Source organism: Solea senegalensis, linkage group LG12 (genome assembly GCF_019176455.1).
Source record: "Solea senegalensis isolate Sse05_10M linkage group LG12, IFAPA_SoseM_1, whole genome shotgun sequence".
Lineage (NCBI taxonomy): Eukaryota > Metazoa > Chordata > Actinopteri > Pleuronectiformes > Soleidae > Solea > Solea senegalensis.
Window position 1 is genome coordinate 7,645,647 of NC_058032.1, and position 21,080 is coordinate 7,666,726.

General features: G+C 40.3%; 1 protein-coding gene across 3 annotated transcripts in view; it reads right to left on the reverse strand.

Moving 5' to 3' along the window:
• macrod1 (mono-ADP ribosylhydrolase 1) overlaps window positions 1-21,080 on the reverse strand; it is a 113,181-nt gene that overhangs the window by 30,347 nt on the left and 61,754 nt on the right. For 2 of the 3 annotated variants that reach the window (XM_044041167.1, XM_044041166.1), the window contains exons 4-5: window positions 16,985-17,014; window positions 3,891-4,007 (exon numbers count right to left, since the gene is read on the reverse strand). In XM_044041167.1, coding sequence (XP_043897102.1) covers window positions 3,891-4,007; window positions 16,985-17,014 — 147 coding nt within the window. The remainder of the gene's footprint in view (window positions 1-3,890; window positions 4,008-16,984; window positions 17,015-21,080) is intronic. The other variant, XM_044041168.1, reaches the window with a different exon arrangement.

A 21,080-nucleotide genomic window follows, 5' to 3' on the forward strand; every position in this document is an offset into this window, starting at 1 on the left:
TCACTCAATGAATAGTTCCACCTGTGTAACTTTGTCCTTTCATTTTGCTCATATATAATTACATGGTGCCAATGCAGGTGATGCAGACGTGCTGAGGCTTTCCTCCTGTTGTCAGTCAAAATAATCTAAATATTGTTTGAATGTCAAAATCCTACATTGCGTTGGTTTAAAGGAGCAGTTTTATGTTATATTCAAGAACTGTAGAAGTCTATGAACACTGTAAAAATAACAGGGGTTTCACACGAGCTGGACATTAGACCAAATGATCTAGCCCTTTATTGAAATAACAGAGTGGTTATTGTGAGATGTCAGTGATGAATAAAAGTCTATTTGTTGCTGCCTTGAAATGTGTTTTTCATCTGATGTTATTTGCTGCTAACACGGCTGTCCAAGTGTATGATGCTGCTAAGTGACCCTGTCTTGGCCAGGTCTGACTTAAATAAGATATTCTAATTTCAGTGGCACTCTCTTGTGGAATAACGGTTAAATTGAAATGAATAAATACAGATTGGTAAAACTCAAAGTTAGCACATAATATCTAGAATCACTGATAGTTTTACCATAGATGTACTTATACTGACCAACGTGCATGACCCTTGAATGACGTGAAATAAGCCATTGCCCATTTATTCCTTCTGCATGTTTACAAACTAAACTGCAGCACACCAAAAAATGTCCGTGCAGTTCAAATGTAACAATAGACCGCCTGTTGCACAATCATCATTGGTTTTTTGGCATTTTTCACGCACTCCTGTGATAACTGTACAGTGTATCACCTGATGAACAAAGTAAGGCTCAATGGTGCGAAAGCATAAGCTTTTAACGTCACTAAAGCACAGTGCGTCTTTTACAGGACGTTAATAGACTCACCCATCTCTCCTTACCTCCCCAGTGTTTCACTATGTTGTATTCTTGTGTGTTTGGCTGGGGAGCGAGGGGTGACTGGGGAACGGGTTAGCAGGGGTGTATCTGTGTTTATCGGTACACAGGTGAGCTCTGGGCGCTGTGTTGTCCGGACAACACATTTGGCTCACGATCCCTTGTCTGGCAACTGAAAAACACACGCAAACACACACACACACCTACACGAGTCTGGATCTTTACAGCAAGCATGTGCCTCGCAAATGAGCAACACTCTAACAGGCTGATTTCAAACTGCACCACTCCTAATCAGACCCTCATTTACACCGGCTCATTCAATCCAGAGCTGACAGATTGCTGATTTAACTAGCTTTAAGTTTCACTTAATATGTGAATTTATGCAGGGACCGGCTTGAAAATTTCCAGCTGTCATTTGCCAAAATCACAAATTGCATGTGACTCTTGCTAAACAGCAGCAGTAGTGTGCCATGTGCACTGCGTGTTGCTAGGTTACAGTTGTGGAATGCTGCTGGCTAAGTGGCTGCGGGATCATCGACGGACACTCTGCATGGAGGGTAGACAGCAGGTCCTCTGGACCGTTTGCTAATTTGTGAGTCAGGCTCTCTCGAAATCCCACATCTGGTGGCAAGCCCGTACAAATCAAGATCAAAGAGTTGGCTTAGACACCGGACCCATCTTTCAGCCCCTCCGCTTTTGTTTTTGAGGTTTATTTTCAAGTGTCGCTTATCAACGTTATGTTCCCACATAGTCCTCCGACTGTTTATTTATCTTTCCTTTGCTTTCCCTCTGTTTTTGCTGTCTCGCCTTCCTCTACCTCCTGCTGGGAGGTAATCAAGTCCTGTTGTGAGTGTTTAAGCAACAGACGCGAGTTGACTTATTCCTGGGACTTAATATTACGTCTTGGGAGAAGCGATCCAGTCCCCAACTACATACTGGGTGAAAGCAGAATACTAAAAACAGGGAGGCAAACACATTCACATGCATACACACTCAGATGCAGTTAAGTCAGTCAGTGACTCAGAAAGCCACTCAGTCACACAGATATCACACTGACAGATAGTTACAGGTAAGAGAGTGATAGGACCTGACAGACTGAACTGTAGTCACTGACACCCTTCATTCAATGCAACACAAACAGGTGTAACCACAGCCCAGTGTACATGGCATCATACTGTGTCAGCGACAGAGAAACACACACACACAATGTGCTTACATACATACTGTGACAAGCAGCAGTGTCCATTCACATGAATAAATTACATCTACGATCTTCAAAGTTAAACAAGTGAACCAACAAAGGAGAACAGACAATGTGAGAACTCATCTCCTTCTAATTCCCCCCTGTCTCCTGCTCCCATCATATCTGACCCCTTCCCGACGCCTCTCATTATTATATCTTATTTTTATTCTTTTTAACCATTATCCCACTCCTTCATTATCGCTCTCTTCTACTCCCCTCCTTCCTGCATTGAGCTTGCCTTTGTTATTGCTCCTCTCGTCTTCTGTGAACTCAAACGCTCAGTGGTACCATAAGCTGATATCACAGACTCAGTTCCCCCTTTAATATCTGTCTAACACAAACGTGCGCATGCTGGAAGACACACACACACACAACTAGGTGGAGTGGTTTATATTATATAACCTAACAAGTTATTACAACTGGCATTGTATCCTGACAAAAATCAAGTTTGAACTTCCACGCAGAGGCAGAGAAGGCTTTGAACTGTGTGCAACAATTTACATGCAGCATGAGATAATGAACACTGGGAGTCACTGATTTAAAGTCTTTGCATGATAGACAATCTTTCATGTTAAGCCAGAATTTAAATTGAACACATTTTAAAGATATCGAGCCGTTTAATTAGGGGCTGCATAACTGTGATTACGTCGTTGCATATTGCTATGACGATATGACTTGTGATAAATGTAGACAAATATGTATGTAAACATTGTAAAATGTCTTTCTGCTATTTCAACAAAAAGGTGAAAAAAACCTGAAAAGGTCCCTTAATTCCTTGGTGGCTGAAATAAATAAGTAAAATATGATAGCACATTACTTTTTCAATCTTAACTTTATAAGTTAATAATTTATACTATTTAAAAATAACTGCCACTGATGCCACAAAGGGTTTTTATTTACATATATTTTTGAAAACATAAAATAGACAACAAATAAATTAATAGATAGAATTCAGTGTGTAATAGTGGAGTTTCCATTTGAATCAAGCAAACTCGGCTGTTAATTCACAACAGAGGCGAGCCGATGAGAACTTTCTATAAATAAAGCAGAGGTATGCAATAAGTGACAGGACGTCTGTGATGATGTGGTATTTTAGACAGCAAAAGCAAAATGGAAGACAATATCGAACTGACCCAGACTCAGGAAGAGACTGCACTTTAATTGGTATTTTAAACTTTAACCTCCTGTCTGTTATGACCTTTCTGACTCAAAAGGTTACTGCTGTTCAGTTTCTCTCCTTAACCCTTAACGTTTTTGTCAAGTGATGATAACCCTAGCCCTCGACCCAGACTTACATGCTGTGTTGCAGATAAACAGGATTCTATTTCATTTCTTTATTTATTTACTGTTACCTCACTAAAACACCTCGAGAAAGCCTTATCTGCCGCGTTAAATCTTCGGTTTTGCCACAGTGCACAGCTGCGAAGGAGTGCCACTTAATAACTGAGTGCAATCCACTTTGCTATAAAAAGAGCACACTAAGTCACAATATTGTCGACTCCTAGATGAGTTTCTGCTGGTGGTTGAGTTTCGTCTGGTGTAAAAAAAAAGAAAAGAAAAGAAAAGAAAAGAAAAGAAATCTACTTGGGGGAAATTCAAGTGTGGATCTTTGCTCTTTTTCAGCAGTTCTTTGCATCGCTGTCAAACTTTCCCCACACATTCACACCTGCAGGCAGTCCAGTACAAGTGCACAGAACAGCCTCACTGGATTCACAGAAAGTCACGTTAAAAACACACACACACACACACACACACACTGTGTACTTACACTTTGCTGGCAGACCGTAGCCGCAGGTGATCTTGGCCTCTCCAGTCTCACACCCGTGGAGGGAAGCGCACTCCTTTTTTAGCACGGGACCCGCAGCGCGATGGATCGCTCCATCCACTGGAGAGAGGAGAGAAGACAGGAGATTCAAAGAGTTGGCCTACTTTTATGAAATCCCTGCACTCTAACTTCTTAAAATGGAGTCAAAATGTTGTTTGAAGTCAAGGTGATGCATGTATAGATGTCAGATTATGATTATACAGATACAGATACAACGGCTTGGTATTATTGCTGGACAGCTCCATGTTGAAAACCTTTCATCCCGATGTTTGTTGTTTTTACAAGTCAAATCTCTCTGTACATCAGTCAATTTGATGGGTTTTTAAGGATACTGCAATAGTTAATTGCTCGATTTAATGTATTAAGAGCTCGACTGACTCTGACTTTTTGGTCAATTAGTCTTTATTAATTACATTTTCATAAATCTACATAATATTTAGAAAAATGTGTATCAATCTTCGATTCACACCACATCTAAAAACTGTGACTGAGTTCATTTCCAGGAGGCTAGTGATGCAGGAAAAGCAATTTTACAGCTGTGCCAATTATAGTTCAGTCAGAATATTTACCCTCCCCTCCCCCCACTGCAGTCAACACATTTCCTCAGAATTAATTTTCAAACAATCTTGATTTTAACAGCTTTAATATTATGATTCTCCGTGTAATGGAGCAAAGAAGGATGAATATGACTTAAAGTAAATCCTGCTCTAAAACAAAAATAGACACTGTACGAAAGCCGTGCGACCACAAAAAAACAAATCACTCCCACTACAACGGGATACTGTGATGACTTACAGTATATAAAGGGAAATGAGGATTATGAATGTGCAGCTGTTCACTCGCTTTGTGTTACATTTTAATTTGTTAGGTTCGAGTGATCGTTCAGGCAGTGTAAGTGAAAAAACGCTCTATATTGATATAAAATTATAAAAGAATAGATATAATCATTTAAAAAAACAAAGAGGGTGTGTTTTTAATGTAACCCGCAAAACATGGGCGATGTTTGTACACTGAAAACACATTTCATTTGATTCTTCAATAATATAATATACGCCTTGTAACACAACATCAGTAACAGTTTAATAATGGTTGCTTTTAGATGGTTTTCACTAGGGCTGCACAATTAATCCAAGTGAACTCAAAGTACGAGCATGTTATAATATCCAAATCAATCTGGACACTACAGTTGTTGGATAAAGACAAACATGTGTGATGAGTGACAAAACAGCATAATAACTCATATTACACTTGCATTCCATGTTCTGTTATCACTCACAGCACTTGATTAAGAAAAGATGATCCTCATGTTGCGGACAGAAGCACTACAGAGGATGGATGTGTTCACTTAATTAATATTTCATCAAAATCAATCTGACCTTAGACTAAACCACTGCACAGTTTGTTTACCTGAACCAAACACGAGGTTCTGGCGACATAGTCGTCAGTGTTGTGCATACACAGCACATCCACTGTTGAATCTCCTCACAACTTGTAAACAGTTCACTGTAGTGCTTCCTACCTTTGAAAACAACGTTACCAATCAACACTTATTTTCCCCTCCAAATGTCATGAGCAAAATAAATTTGCATATATTACAGTATTAATGTCATTTCTCCAAGAGAAAATGTGAAAGCTTATAGATTTTTTAAAAAAAAGCCCAACACGCCAGTGCTTTTTGTTATGGAAGAACACTGAAGTCAATTTAGTCTGGTGCAAACACTATAATTAACCCAGACTAAAACACATCTGTCAGGAGTGAGTTTGTCACAGCACTGAGAGCCTTGACAGCACTTGGTACAAATAGTATAACAACACCCGTTCATATGTCACAGCTCAGTGCGTCGGCCTGTGGTTCTTATTTGTGACTGTATACGCAGACCAGCTGTTACAGCGGCTTGTTTTTTCGCCAAAATAAGGAGCTACACAAAGAGGTCCGGTGTGACGTGAACACGATTGTGTTAAGTCGCCGCATCATGTGCGGTGCTGAGCTGTCGTGCGCTGTGTCATGCTGTGCGACGAGGAACTGGGTTGCACTGTGAGCTCAACGTACGCGTGAGTATGCGGGAGGCGAGCTCTGAGCGCTACAAGCTACATGCTTAGGGCTGCAAAAGTTCAGTTCAGCCTTGGTCTGAGGATTGAAACGGCAACACTGATTCCACACTTTTTAGACCCACTCGTAGGGGACGGGACCTCATTCCCAGAATGTAAACAGTGTCTGCCATCTTTGCTAACAGTTACGCTAACAGGACCAAGTGTTTCTAAGATATTTCTTAACTCAGGGGAAACTGAGGTTGGGAAGCACACTTTTTCAAAAATACTACCCCTATTCTAGTAATACAAAGCTAAATGCAAATGTGTGAAGTATTCCTTTAAGTATTATGACCAGAAACCTGACTCTGACTCAAGTACCCGGTAGGAGGTGGGTTTTCAAAACTTAGCAGAGCAGTGTCTGTCGTGGCCAACTTCATAGTCAGATTTACTAATGTGGCTAAAACACAGGTGACATGATGTCCAGAGTTGTTGTCTGACAACAACACAGACAATGGGGAAAAATGTCCTTGACAGGGAGCTCTGTTAGGACTGTGTAGTATTAAGGTTAAAAAAAAAAGAAGATTGCATGCATATGATTAGATTGCACCTGTGCTGGAATTTTTATATAATATCCACAATGTGTGAGTGCACTGTCAGGTCTATGCCTCAGACTAGTTCAACTTCTCACAAAGATACAGGTGTGCACACACACACACAGAGCACACAGTGAGTTTAAAAGAGTCTCACTCTGAAATAGATGGAAGTGATGGGACGGAGAGATGGAAAAAGGAGGAGGGGATGGAAAGAGGGGGAGCCTGAAGGTAGATATGGAAACAGCATCACTAACAGGGATGGAAACTGAGCTGAAACAACCAACCAACACAAAACACAAATGAATTGTATCTGTTGTTGTTATCATCGCAGAAAAGATGCATAACTGTGTGTGTGTTTGCGTGTGTAAATAATAAAACCTGAACATTTCCTACAGTAAAAATGAAAGGACAACACAGCCTTGAGATACAGTGATGCTTACTGGCCTGACAGTTCCTCACAAAATGCCTGTTTTGCAAATGCAATGTGTCTCATTTACACACACAGTACAAATATGCATGTGAGCACATACAGAAAACTCAACAAACACCCTGATTAGGTAATTAGTCCAAGCAAAAAATAAAAAGAAGAAAAAACGTCGGGAGTTAATTTATGAGTTTAATGAAATCAGTAAAGGCACATGACCATAAAAATGTCAAAACAGTAATTACCATAACCTTGATTAACGTATTGTTTATTTACTGTAATTTACTGCGACACTGGTAGGGAACCAGAGTCTGACTGGCCACCCTTGGTGCCAAGGTGATAGGTTGGCTTATTAGCATCATTGATGGATTACAGAACAGACCTACATGGGTAAAGACGCAGACGCCTGGATCAGAGCCTTTGCATGAAGTGAAGAAATCACTACAAAGTGATGAAGTATTGAACAAAGAGATCTAAACAAACATGCAAATGACCGCAAAGTGATACTAAATAGCCACAAAACCCCCCAGAAAAAGTGAGTAAACAACAGCAACAAAAGCATGATAAATGACAAGAAACCCAATTGGCTTTCATGCTTCTCAAATTGTTATTATGACAGCCTATTTTCTCCTTATTTAAGGCTCTGCATCATTCTTAAAAGTGGTGGAAACTATGGCCAACATTTGAAGGACTTATTTTTATCAAAAGTCCCTCAGCTCTGCACTACGCCGCTCCATCAGTTTGGAATCATTTACAAAAGCAGCTACATCTTAAACAGCTGCTCTCATAATGTCTTTAAATCGGCTTTAAATAACATGAAGTCAAGCAAATCCGGCTGTGTATAATGTGTGTGTTTTCATATTTTATCATTCTGCATTTTACTCCTGTTTTAGATTTTTTTTAATGAATATTTTATCTTGTGTTAGTTTTACTGTCTGAAACCTTGTTGAACGCCTGTCTTGGCTGGGACGCTATTGTAACTAAGGGTTTTAATTTCAGTGAGGCTGTCCTGGCAAAACAATGGTTATCATAATTATAATAATACTTTCCATCTCCATGAGTCTACAGAAGCGGACTCTCTGTGGACCTATATAGGTAACCCAACATCTTGAGAATGTGTGCTCCATGTACTACAACATTTTCCAGTACAGACAAACAAAGAAGACGACAATAGCCGCAGCATTTATGTGAGGAGATCTGTTGCTACCCGCCCACTCCAGTACAACCCAGTGCTCAAGGAACACAAGGACAAACACACGGGGAAACAAATTACCGCTACTGGAATGGAATGCCAGATCGAGTACATGTGCTTGGAATGCTAGACTAACGCGGATTCTCGTTTCAGTATGACGTGAAGAGCAGCTTTGTACATGCAAATGGAAATGTGTAGCAACACTCTGAGGACACGGCACACGCATACACAGAAGGGCCCTGAGTATCTTTTGGTAAGTGCTTGCTCCACCATGTCCGCACCCCCTTGGAAACAGATTTCTCTCTTTTCTTTTGTTAGGTTTTGTGTCTCAGTCCACAGATAGAACTATGATGAGGGAGGGATGTTGGTGTGGCCCATGGCTGACTGCCTTCTGGGGGTTTGTTGTCACACTCACACTCTAAAATGGCCCACTAACTAATTTCTGCTGTCATTATCACCATGTCATTCATTTCCGGGGATGCATGAACACAATACGGCAACTTTTCTTTTTTTAAAACGGGAAAAGGTAATGGTTAAAGTCAACATGCTGTGTCCTTTTAGCTGCGCTTGAATCGCTCTATGCACATTCAGATTAATCTTCTGATGTTCTCCTGTTTACGTAAGATTACTCCCCGTCAAATGGACGATAGCCAAGAGAAATGGCTGAGCCCATTGTTCCAGTGTACATGTGTAGTATGTTCGAATAAAAACAAAATAAAAAACCCAAGACTTAGGATTTGAGGCAGCGCCGCCTCACTCGAGGTGGGGAATATGTTAGGTTTGGTTCGTTTCACTCAGGTGAAGTGTGAAAGCAAACTCGGACCGGCTGAATGTTGCAACTCCTGAGTCTAGCAGACAATTAGGTGTTAGAGCGACTTCACTCCATCCCTCTCTCTTTGGAACCAGCTGAGCAAGGCTAATAAATATCCATGCATTTATTCAGCCTCTCAGTGACTCCCACTTCTCTCGTGTAGCGAGCTGTCCCTCCATCTACATTCAGTGAGGACAGCCTGTGTTCGCTTTCCTTCAGTATGTAGTAACTTCTGACTCTGTGGGAGCCGGTGTAATAGCCCAGCGTGAGTGCCACACACAACTGAGCCGATTCAGACACTATTCTGTCACCTCACCGCAGTCCAAAATATGAAGGGGGAATTCTCGAGCAGAGGGGAGTGCAAGTGAAAGATGTGTTTGAGGCGAAGCTGCACCAGCAGTACTTCCTCAGTGCATGAATGTATCAATATTATTATTACTATGTCTGCTGCACAATATCAGAGTCCATCTGGTCACGCTGCCAAGGGTGAAATGACTGCATTTTTTATTCCTCATTAAATATTTATCTTCTTGAAATTAATTTTTTAAAAGGGGAAATTTAATTTCTCTGTATTGAAGTCTGTAATGTCACACATTGGTGTTTAATTAGCTTTTTGAGTGCTAACATGCTTAATTAAGACGGGGAACATTGTGTGCATGTTATTACAAGTGCCAACCATTAGTGACGTCACCCATCAAAAAATTCCCAGTTTCAAGCGTCCAGAATCCATGTTGTCAATGTTGACACTTTACAAATGGACGTTCAGAGGCTCTAAGAGACGCTGAATTGCCCCCTTGGTACAAATAAAGCTAAACTGTATTGAATGGAACTGAATATGTGCTTCACCTAATCATATATTTTTACTGTAAATGGGAACATCATTTACAAAACTGACACCATGTGTTATAGAGTGTCGGTAGCTGGCATCACACAATCCCAACACCAAAACAATGCCATTTTGGCGGGAGGCGGCGATGTTCACATCCATAGACGTGGCAGCACTTACTAGACTAAAATGTAAAGCCTTACTGTATTTTGAGATCCACTATGACATTTATAAACCCTTTATTGGATAAAGTCGGACCTCTTAACGATCTCTGTCTGATCTCTCTTAAGTTTGAAATAGGCACCGGTGCCATTCATTTTTCAGAGGCTTTTCCTGCCAACATAGCAGTGTGAGCAAACTGAGAGGTCTATTGAAGAAGACTCCAAACGAGTGATTGAGACTATTAACTCCTCAGGCAAATGTTTATTGACTTTATAAATCAACTGAGAAGTAGGTTCAGTTCCCCACTGACTTCAAACAGAGTCCCTTTTTGAAACCAGCAGACTCATCCCCCGGTGGCTATTCTGTTTGTCAGATTTGCTTGCAATGTACATTCACCTGTGCAAATCAATTCCCCTTAGTTTGATAATAAGGTCAAAACTCCGCTTCATACATCAACTCAACAACGCTGTGCCATATATCAGGAGTGACATCATCCCGGTTCAGACCGCGGAGAGAGCAGGAGCCCAAACCACATTAGCATCACTGCAGTGTCAAAGGATACTTGTTGTTCATACTCCATTGACTCTGTCGCATGCTAACTACTCAACAATTACCCATAATTGACGACACCTAATGATGCTGAGACACATTAACAGATTAAAAGAAGGAGAAGTCATGGATTTCATTTACTTTGCTAGACACTAAAAATATTTTAGTGTCAATACCATTTCCATATTCAAATTATCTGGCCTTCATTACCATACAAAATAGTATGATAAGACCAAAAGATGCGACAAATGTGTAAGAACAAAAAGAATAACCAGACAGGGGATTGAAGAGGAAAAGAGTGGGAGGGAGGCGCAAGATAAAAGGGGATGAGATGAATGTTAAGCAGGGGTTCAGAGAGGAGAAAGGATACAAAGGATGCAGGATGGATGGATTGTTGCAGAACTGGGAGTATAAATGAGTGTTTTGGCTCCTTTAGACAAGTCACCAGCCAGAAAAGCAGGCAGCTGACCAGTTTAGGTATTATCATGACTCCCTCACAGGCTCTATATTGACTGACTCTTGGGTAAAGTGGGAGGGAGGCAGCCAGAGAAATGGGGGACTGGGAGGTGATAATTGGCGATATGCTTACCTGGCAAAGAGCCTGCAACCCCCAGCAGGCCTCACAAACACAAACAGATGCACACGCCTGCCTGCAACCTTATATGCCAGGACAAGCTTTAACTCCTTACTAAAACCACCCCCCACACACACACACACACACACACACACATATACACAGGTAAATTGACATTAGAGTAAAACCAATCCCGAAAGTCTCTCCTATGGAATACTAATATGACTGCCCTTGCCAGCTGACCTCTTATAGGCCAAACACACTGTCCGTCAAACTAATGGGGCGGAACACTGGCATATTGCTTTCCCACAATCCCTCAGCAGAGTCAGGACACTCATTTACTTCAGCCAGCTTGTTGCCAAGGCAACATTTAGGATGGGTCTGGTGGTGTATGTACACACTTGCACACTTCCTCACACTGAGCTGTAGACGCAGACACACTTGTATGCACCTGAACGTGCATTGTTGTGCTTAACACTGACTATTCATTTAACTCTCCTTTCTCACACACACACACACACACACACACACACACACACACACACACACACACACACACACACAGTGGTGAGACAGAATGTAGGCATGCAGCTGAGACACTTTCCTATTGTCTGCATGTGGAAGGGACACTAAGTGTTCTTTGCTGCTCGTCTCATCTTTGCTCTCCCAAAACCAATCTTATTCTCCCTCCCTTTCATTCACAATACATGCCCTCTTGTTCATTTAGTCTGAAAGGCAAAGAGACAAGCCTATCTTGTGCCTGCATTTTTCTCCTCATCCAGACAATTTGAGAGAAAGAGAGAGGTGCAGACACACTAGGACCACAGCTGAGCGAGTGCAGGGTATCAAACCCCAGCCCTGCTCTGGAGGATTGATTATAGATGTCAGTGCACACAAATTCACCCTGGTTTTTTTTCTTCTTTTTTTAGCTCGTCAAGAAATCCAGTGCAAAAGGATTTTGTTCTTTTTTTATCTCCCCCAAATAAAAAAAGGGGAGGTGGATGAAATTTTAATTGGGATTATGCTCATCTATCTGGGTCAGATGTCGTGCAACACCTAAACCAGTCAAATGCGTATGGCTGGTTTACATCCTGTGCACTCTGTCCCCACAGACCCAGAGCAACATCTCTATAATACCAGCTGCCTGTTTTTAACTACGTGTCCCTGTTTGATCACAAACCTGTTACGATTCAATTTCGGCACATCACAGCAGGTGAAGGCTTTGAATAGACGATTCCATTCGCCGCAAATATGAATTGAGATGGGAAGCCGTGACAGTCGTTCAAGGATAACTTCTGGCTTTTTAATCTTAATCATAATACTGTAGTTAAAGTGACGCGTTATCCATTCCACCTGTCCAAAACATGTGGCTTATTCTTTTACATTCAAGCCAGTGCCAAATGAGTTTTCACAATGCTACATGCGACACCCTCTGTGCCAATCAAGATATATATATACATATACATGTGTATGTATATATGTATATATATATGTATATATATATATATATATATATATATATATATATATATATATATATATATACAGTATATATATATATATATATATATATATATATATATATATATATATATATATATATATATTATTAAATGTTATTAAAGCAAGATAATGGCAAATAGTTGGAGTATGGCTGAAGATGCAAATATGCACCGACAAAAAGCTCCAGAAGTGTTTTCCCCTGCTTTATAAAAACTGGACATTCAGGGGTTGTTTTGGTAATTACTGTCAGAGACAGTGAGGATAAAGAAGTTGGAAAACTAAGTAACACCCATCTCACAAAGCAATCTCCACTGCTCCTAGCTGCATTCGCCGCTCTAATGGTGAATGAATACACACAAATATGCTTTTCACGCTGCGATAATCTTCTATTAGGGTTTTGAGACAAGTGGCGATAGAGGTGACACAGAGAGCAGTGGCTAGCACTGTAACCTTACCTCAAAGGAAGCAGGTTCTTAGAAACAAATACTCTACTACTACTACTTCCATACTTCCATCCCACAGTCAAGAACCCATGCATACAAATTAAAAAGCCATATTTTTAATATATATTTTAGAAAGTGTGTGTGCACTGCCTTCAAAAATGAAAATCAGAAATTTCCCTAAGAGATAGAAGACATCCATACAGAATTTGTTATGTCTAATAAAATTCAATCGGCGTAACCACCATGAAAAGACAGTGTCTTGAGGAGATCTCAGAGGATAAAAAGTAGACTCAGAAAAATTTAACTGGAGGGCAAAAACCAGCATTTCTCTGTGGACAAACACCTGATGAATCCAAGGAAAGTCTGGAGGTGTTTTACCTCCTCTGGAGCTGGACACACCGACCAAGCAGATGTACCACTCTATTCTTTGAAGACATACTAAAGCCCATGGTTTGCATTTCTACAGAGGAGGATTTATACTGTAGCTGGATAATGGCCTCAAATACACCTCAAGCTTTTACAAGAACTACCAGAGAGCCACTCTTGAAAGGACTGTATAAGACACTGTAAGACAATTGTCAAATAAAGCTGGTAAGACAAGTGTCATCAGTACCTCCACTCCCTGCCGGCTTATGTGCATGATGTCGCTGAAGTAAAAGGAAGACTGTTTCTTCTGTTTCCAAAACTAACCGAGCCCAACAAACCCAACAGGCATTCTGGGTTTTTTTTTGTGTGTCCAAACCCAAACCAGGTACATTTGATGTGTAAACTCCCCAGTCCTTGACATCCAATTAAAGCACAAAGCAAATAACCACCTGCTTACAGACATATGAGTAAATGACTGTCAACACACATATAAATATAAACTAAAACGCCTCCAACAAAAACCCAAATAAGTATGTGTCCAAGTATCCACACTTGGATACTTCTATCAGCATCAAATATTGAAACTTTATGCAAAAAGGCCCTTTACAAATCTATGTGCAATTAAATGAAAAATGTCCTATTTCCTGGATTACCTTGCTGCATCGCAGATTGTCTGTTTTGGTAACTGTTTTTTTTTCGCCCTCTTGGTTGTCTTTTGTATGTATAGGTGCAATTTGTCCTGCACCGCCAACCTGGCTCGGGACAGTGGATGCAAATAAGTCACCGGCTTGTTTACACCATGATGATCATTAACGTGCAATGTCCCCATTTCTAAATAAATAACAAAATGCAATTCTAAGGTGATTTTTGCAAGATCGTATCCTCTTACTCAAACAGTTAAGCTGATATTTTCATCTGTGATGATTTAGTACTTTTTACCGCTAAAGTAGTGCAACATAAACAATTGTAATGAAGTATCTTGACAAGTGATCTTAGGGTAAAGCTTGTGGCAACATTCATATGATGGCTGACCTCCAGCCATCATATGGGCTTTCTTTTCCATTTGGAAAATCAATCAGAGTGGTAAACAGCGAGATGAAAGATGAGCTCTGAAATATATTAGCAGCCAGTGAAAATCAAAAAAAGGTTAATTTCCTGCCCTTGAATTTGTTGCTGATGCGCTGCTTGAGCCCAGTCCTCGTCGAGATTGAAGTGAGAAAACAATGTCAGCAGGTGTGCGTTTGATCTATCTGAATGACATTTTCCCAGGTACCCTTGAGACTGAGTAGTAAAGCACTGTAAAGACCTTTTGTTGCTGATCCTCTGATGAAAAACGCATTAAAGCTGAATGAACACTGTTTATTCAATGCAGTATGACGTAAGCGCAATGATTTTTGTGTATTTCTCCCCACTTTCTTCTAATCCCCAGCGGCTGCCTTCAAACACTATCAGGCCATCGTTGCTTTCTTTCTCTCGTCTTGTCGTCTGTTTGTTCTATCCATCTCCTGCCTCTACCCTTACCCCCTCTCTCTAATTAACACCTACTGTGGGCTCTGACTTAACAAAACCCCCAAGGATGGAGCTGGAAAGAGAGCGAGGGAAGGAAGGAAAGCAAATCCAATAAGAGACGAAGGAAGTCAGCAGAGCAAGACGCACATTTTCAACAAGTGATACAGAAACACGTGAAAGGACCGACGCAGATGGTGATTGTTGGAAATATTGCCTCCTCTAGTCATTCGGTGGACATTTTTTTTTTAGTTTGAAACAGATGTCATCATAAAATTAAACTGAATAAAAATTAATGGAGAAAAACATAAAAATGACTAAAACAAACCAGCGACATAAACATTTTTACTTGAGTGTGATGAAAACACACATTCATGGCCTGCCTGTGAGGAACCATCAGACATCACTTCAGGACACACATCAAATCACGGTGCAGAGCATGAGATGATTAGTGTGTGCACAGTCCATTTGAAAGGCTTGAAGCTCAGTTGGTGTAAGTAAGGGTGGAGCTCGTTTTGCATGTGTGTGTGTGTGTGTGCATGGTAACGACTTAACCCTTTAACACCGGGCGCATCGCAGACGACACGTTAGCGAAAGTACACTTTGCATGACTGTAATTACACGGTTACAATGGTTTGTGCTATCGGAAACATTCCCACAGTTTCTGAAAGCTGGGAAGTTGCACGTCAAAGCCAACCAATCAGCGTCTTTGTTGCCAGAAAGGAAAAAAGTGGGAAAACACCTGTACATGTATTTGGACATTGAGACATTGTTTTTTGTTTTTCCGTCCTTTTAAATTGTTAATACACTATTTTAACATGCAATAAATTGTATGAATTTAAATTTATTCTGGAAAAATTGGCAAAAGCACTTAACTCACAGGACATTTTCTGGCCCTTTTATGGTTAAAATAAGCAAAAGGCTTAGGTGTTAAAGGGTTAATATCTTAAACAGAGCACAAGAGTCAAACGATGCTAAGAACTGACGGCATATGAAAGAACATAACATTTGGGTTAAGTATACCCTACAAAAATTTGATACATCACCATGGAGACTGCAGAGGACTAATTCTGCATTTGTCTAAACACACACACACACACACACAAACTTGTTTTTATATCTTAGAGAGGACACATCATTGACAAATAATGTATACCCTAACCTTAAGAGCCTAACCATAACCTGACCTAAACCCAATTCTAACCCTAACCCTAAAACCAGGTATTAACCCTGGAAAAAGCCATTTAAAGTTGTGGGGCTCAGACATAATGTCTCCACAAAGATAGGTTTTTATGTTTTTTTGGACCTCACAAAGATATACAGTACATACAAGTACACACACACACACACACACAAGGGTCAAAACTCAGGGTGCAATTGTACTGTGAAAGACAAAAGCTTTGCCCAAATGAGTAAAGTAAACAAGCACAGACAAAAGTAGCAGCACTTAGATTTGCCACCATTGACAAACACAAGTTGAGTGTATGGGTGCTCGTAAGCGCGCGCGCGTGTGTGTGTGTGTACAGGTTGGAGCGAATGTGGCAGCCGCATTAGTAGTACAGATTTATTACAAGTATTGATTAACCGTAGACGTCCAACGTCACACGCACACAGCAAAGCACTGAGTCAACAATACACTGAAAAATGACTGTTTATGTCCAGAGCACTCTACACCCATAAATTATCAAATATCGACTTTGCACCTGCACGCGCACACTAACGCGCAGACACAGACACGGGCCGGCAGACACACTGAGTAGCATGCACACACACACACTTTGAACACCTGCCACAACAAAGAGCTACCTGCCACCAAACACAAAAGAAGATCCAGACAGCCATGTCACGCATAGAATATACAGCACACACACACACACACACACGTGCCCTTTGTCTCACAAATTGCATTGCATCATTGGATTAAAAGAAGCACAACATTTGCAGTTACTTTGTGTCCAGAGTGGAGTATTTGCACCACAAAGATGAAAAGAAAAGCCAGCCAAGAAGCCACGGCCACAGTCGCACACACACAACAGATGAGACAGGTTGTGACTTACCTCCACCTCCACCAAGCAGGGTGTTGTTGGCTGAAAGAAAAACGAGATAGAGGAAACACGGATGAAAAACATGTCTAACACATTCTGAGCCAAAATGACAGAACATTTGTTGTTGTTGTTGTTGTTGTTGAATGAAATGGCTGAAGAGTACAATGCTTCATCTCTGAAGATCACACAACGACAGAGTGTATAAAACAGAGTGGTGCAAATAGTTCTACGCTGTCATTACAGAGCAAATGTGGTAGAAATGCAAAAAGAGTCTTTCTTGGTTTTCTGTTCAAACCAGATTACAGCATTTATCAGACATATCCGTCTCAAAGACCCCAGTGATTTTTGTTCCAACAGACGTCAATGTGCCACCAGTTAGAGTCAGTTAAAGACATTTACATTAGCTACAGCGAGAACACATTAAATCCCATGAATGGTGATAAACTGAAACCTTCATCTTTCACCACTGAAATACTGTACATCACAACATGCCACCACTACTATCAGACTTTTTCTATATTTGCACTGCTTTTGCTTACTTCTACTTACTGGGGGATAAACATGGTCTACATTTGTCCTTGACAACATAATTTATTATTGGTGTCAGCATTTCCCGACAAGACCAGTTCTCAATCCAAGTCCTCTGGACTCACGGCACTACCGGTTCTGCCAACCAGCGAGTTTATTGCATTCACCTGGCATTGCAGGTGTAACTTAGTCCCTGATTAGATAGACAGAATTGGAACCAGCAGTCTCTGAGTCCCTTCACAGGGGAATGATGAGCTCTGCACAATGAGGACGACTAGATTCACTGCTGGCAGAGTTAATGAATGAACTCATGCTTAGACTCTGGTCCAAAGGAAAATAAACCACACTGTGATAAGAAAAACTGGTAAGGAAGGCACTGATTAATTTGTCTATCTGGTTATGGAAAATGTCAATCATACTGCAATGTTCGACCTGGAAAACAAGCAGGTGACTGAAGCTTAAATAAATGTAATATCATGAGCTCTTTTGCGAGACAAAGAAAAACAATGGAATTAATGTTTACAGCCTGGCTGGTGTGTACATAATCATTATAACTTCCCAGTTTAAACTAAGCCATGGCACATGGAGGAATCGGACTATGGATCACATTATTTACATTACATTACATTACATGTCATTTAGCAGACGCTTTTATCCAAAGCGACTTACAATGGAATTGAGTACAGTCAGCGAGGGGTGGAATCGAACTTGCGACCATTGCGACCATGATGTTTACCACTGAGCCACTCCACCCCATTTAGGTATGTTAGTCCGACTAAAACTAGCTCAATTTTAGTCGTGTTACACAAATGATTGTCTTAGTCTGGCTAAAATCAGACTTTTAACATGTTTGTAAACACACTGAGTATCTACTGCTTTATTATCCACATGAGGACCACAGGGGGGCGGAGCCAATCCCAGCTGGCATAGGGTGAAACGCAAAAAAACCCACGCACATGGGGGAGAAAACAAAGGCCCTCGATCCATACTGGTGACCCTCTAGCTCTAGCTGTGAGGCAACAATGCTAGCCACTGCTCCACTGTGTGACCAGCAAAGTGCTTTTCTCTCCCATATATTCATTAACATGTGGAACTGACTGCTGGACAAAGGACATACACAGCATGTCCGGAAAACTGAAAGCTCACCACACATTTATATACTGTATATATAAAAAATATATATGATTCTATTCTTTCTCTGCAAAATGTTGGTAGCTGAGACTGGGTTAAAAAAATCCTGATGAATACATAATTTCTCTGCATAGGACAGTGACAATATTACGTCAGAACATGCAGAGGATATCTCCTATTTTAGTTACTTTTTGTTGGCAGGCAATTTGCCAATTGGGAGCTCACTCAAATTGAATAAGTTGGTTTAAGAGAAGGAGAAAGAGAAACTGAATCCCACCGCTGTCTGTCTCTCTCTCTCTCTCTTCTCGAATCCTCCACTCAACACTTCACAACCCCCCATTGTCTCATTAATGGTAAATCTCATTTAATTCCAGCCTTTAAAGACACTATACGTCTCCATATTTGTACGCTGCAGCTTCATTAACATCTCCTAAAGTGAATATCTCCACTCTCCCGTTTGAAAATGTGCAGTTCCATGCAGTGTGAATTAGAAAAAAAAGGAGGCTTATTTAATGTGACAGTGTGAGCCTATTTCGGGGTCCACAGCTTGTTTGAGAGCTGATAGATGTTATGATGAACTGAAATAAAACTTGCTCAGGTGTAAAAGTGCAGAAAAAAATAAAATGGCTCCATTGTATTAAGCCTCCAATTCGCCCCTTTGCTGATTACTGTCGCTGCGGGCTGAACATCACGTAATGTCACATACTTGTCCAATCGATTAATTGATTATTAATCGTTTACTAAATTAATCGACAACTATTTAGATCAGAGGTGTCAAACTCATTTTTGTTCGGGGGCCACATACAGCACAATTTGATCTAAAGGGGGCCGGACCAGTAAAAATAGCAAAATAATAGAATAATAACCTATGAACAACAAGAACTCCTTTGTTTTTTCTCCTTTGTTTTACATTTAATGAAGGATAATTTTACAAAACATGAAATTTCTTGAGAAATATAAGTGCAATTTCAACAATATGCCTAAATTTACTATTTACACAGCACACTGGATCTATAAAGGCACAAACATTTAGTCACAGGTATCTGGAGCATTTGACATTACGTTTAGATTAGTGTGAAATTTTAACAAATTCATCCTGTGGGCCGGATTAGACCCTCTGGCGGGCCGGTTCTGGCCCCCGGGCCGTATGTTTGACACCCCTGATTTAGATAATCGATTAATCGGTTCAAAGCTTTTTTTATGATTAAAACAAGATTTCCGATTGTTTAAGCTTCTTAAATGTGAGTATTTTCTTCATTCCTTTGCTCTGGATAACAAAGAAATCAAACAAGACATTTGAGAACAACGTCATTTCCAGGTTTGACGAACAACGATCGACATTTTTTAAGGTTTTCTGACATTTATTGGACCAAACGATTGATCGATAAAATAAGCAACAGATAAATCGATTATGAAAATAATTGTTATTTGCAGCTCTAGTCCAGTGTGAAATAATTAATAATAATTAGAAAGGATGTTGGTCTTCTGTTAGGCTGCTGTAGCAACATAAAACCCCAAACACTGATCATCACAAAGTTGTCATGTGTTGGAGGCACAGGCTTGAATTTGGGTTTAAATCAGAGAAAGGAATTCTTTTCCTCAGTGAATGCAAACTCAAAACTGTATTTACCTTTACATTCACTTTGCACTTATACAGCGTCACACTAGACATCAGGGATCGCACTTAGCCTTTTTTCTGCAAACAATGTCAAACTACTTAGAAACGTGACAATGAGCGGTAACAACAGTGTGACTGGATTCACTGGACTGGATTTACGATGATTTACGATGACAGCTGCTGCGGCTACGATTAATTCTATACACCTCTATTTTGTTCTTAACTTTTCCAAGCTCATGTGCCAAGCTATTAAATGAGACTTGGTCATTACTACAAGGACATACGAGAAATTAGGATAAGGTACCAAAATATTTTAGGATAGCGAACAGTGAATCAAAGCTCACTATAAATCCACTGAATTGACATTTTTCATATTAATGGAAGGGTGTTTTGCATGGAGCTGAAATAACTTAAGGAGATTTAGGTTTTTATTAAAGATCATTTTGATCAAACTTAAAATAATGTAACTAGGTTGCCTGCTGTGTAAGCCTGAGTGTAAATATTTAGTTAGAAACAAAGTAGTTACTGTGGTTTTAATCAAGGGTGCAAAACTCCTCTTCATACCATAGCAATTTCAATTTTGCCACACTATAAATGTATGTTGTTATTACACTGTAAAGCAGGTGGTAACTTTGTAACGGAATAATTTTTGCAGAAATCACATGGAACCAGACGTTGCTTTAGGGTGTTGGAGCTTATCTGCACCATGTCCAGGATATCTGAAAAATAGCACACAGGCTTTTACCTTTTCTGCACTTTAAAGGAAAAGTCAACCCCCTGATGCTTTTACTGTTATGTGTCAATTTATGACGTGTAATTCATTTCATGACT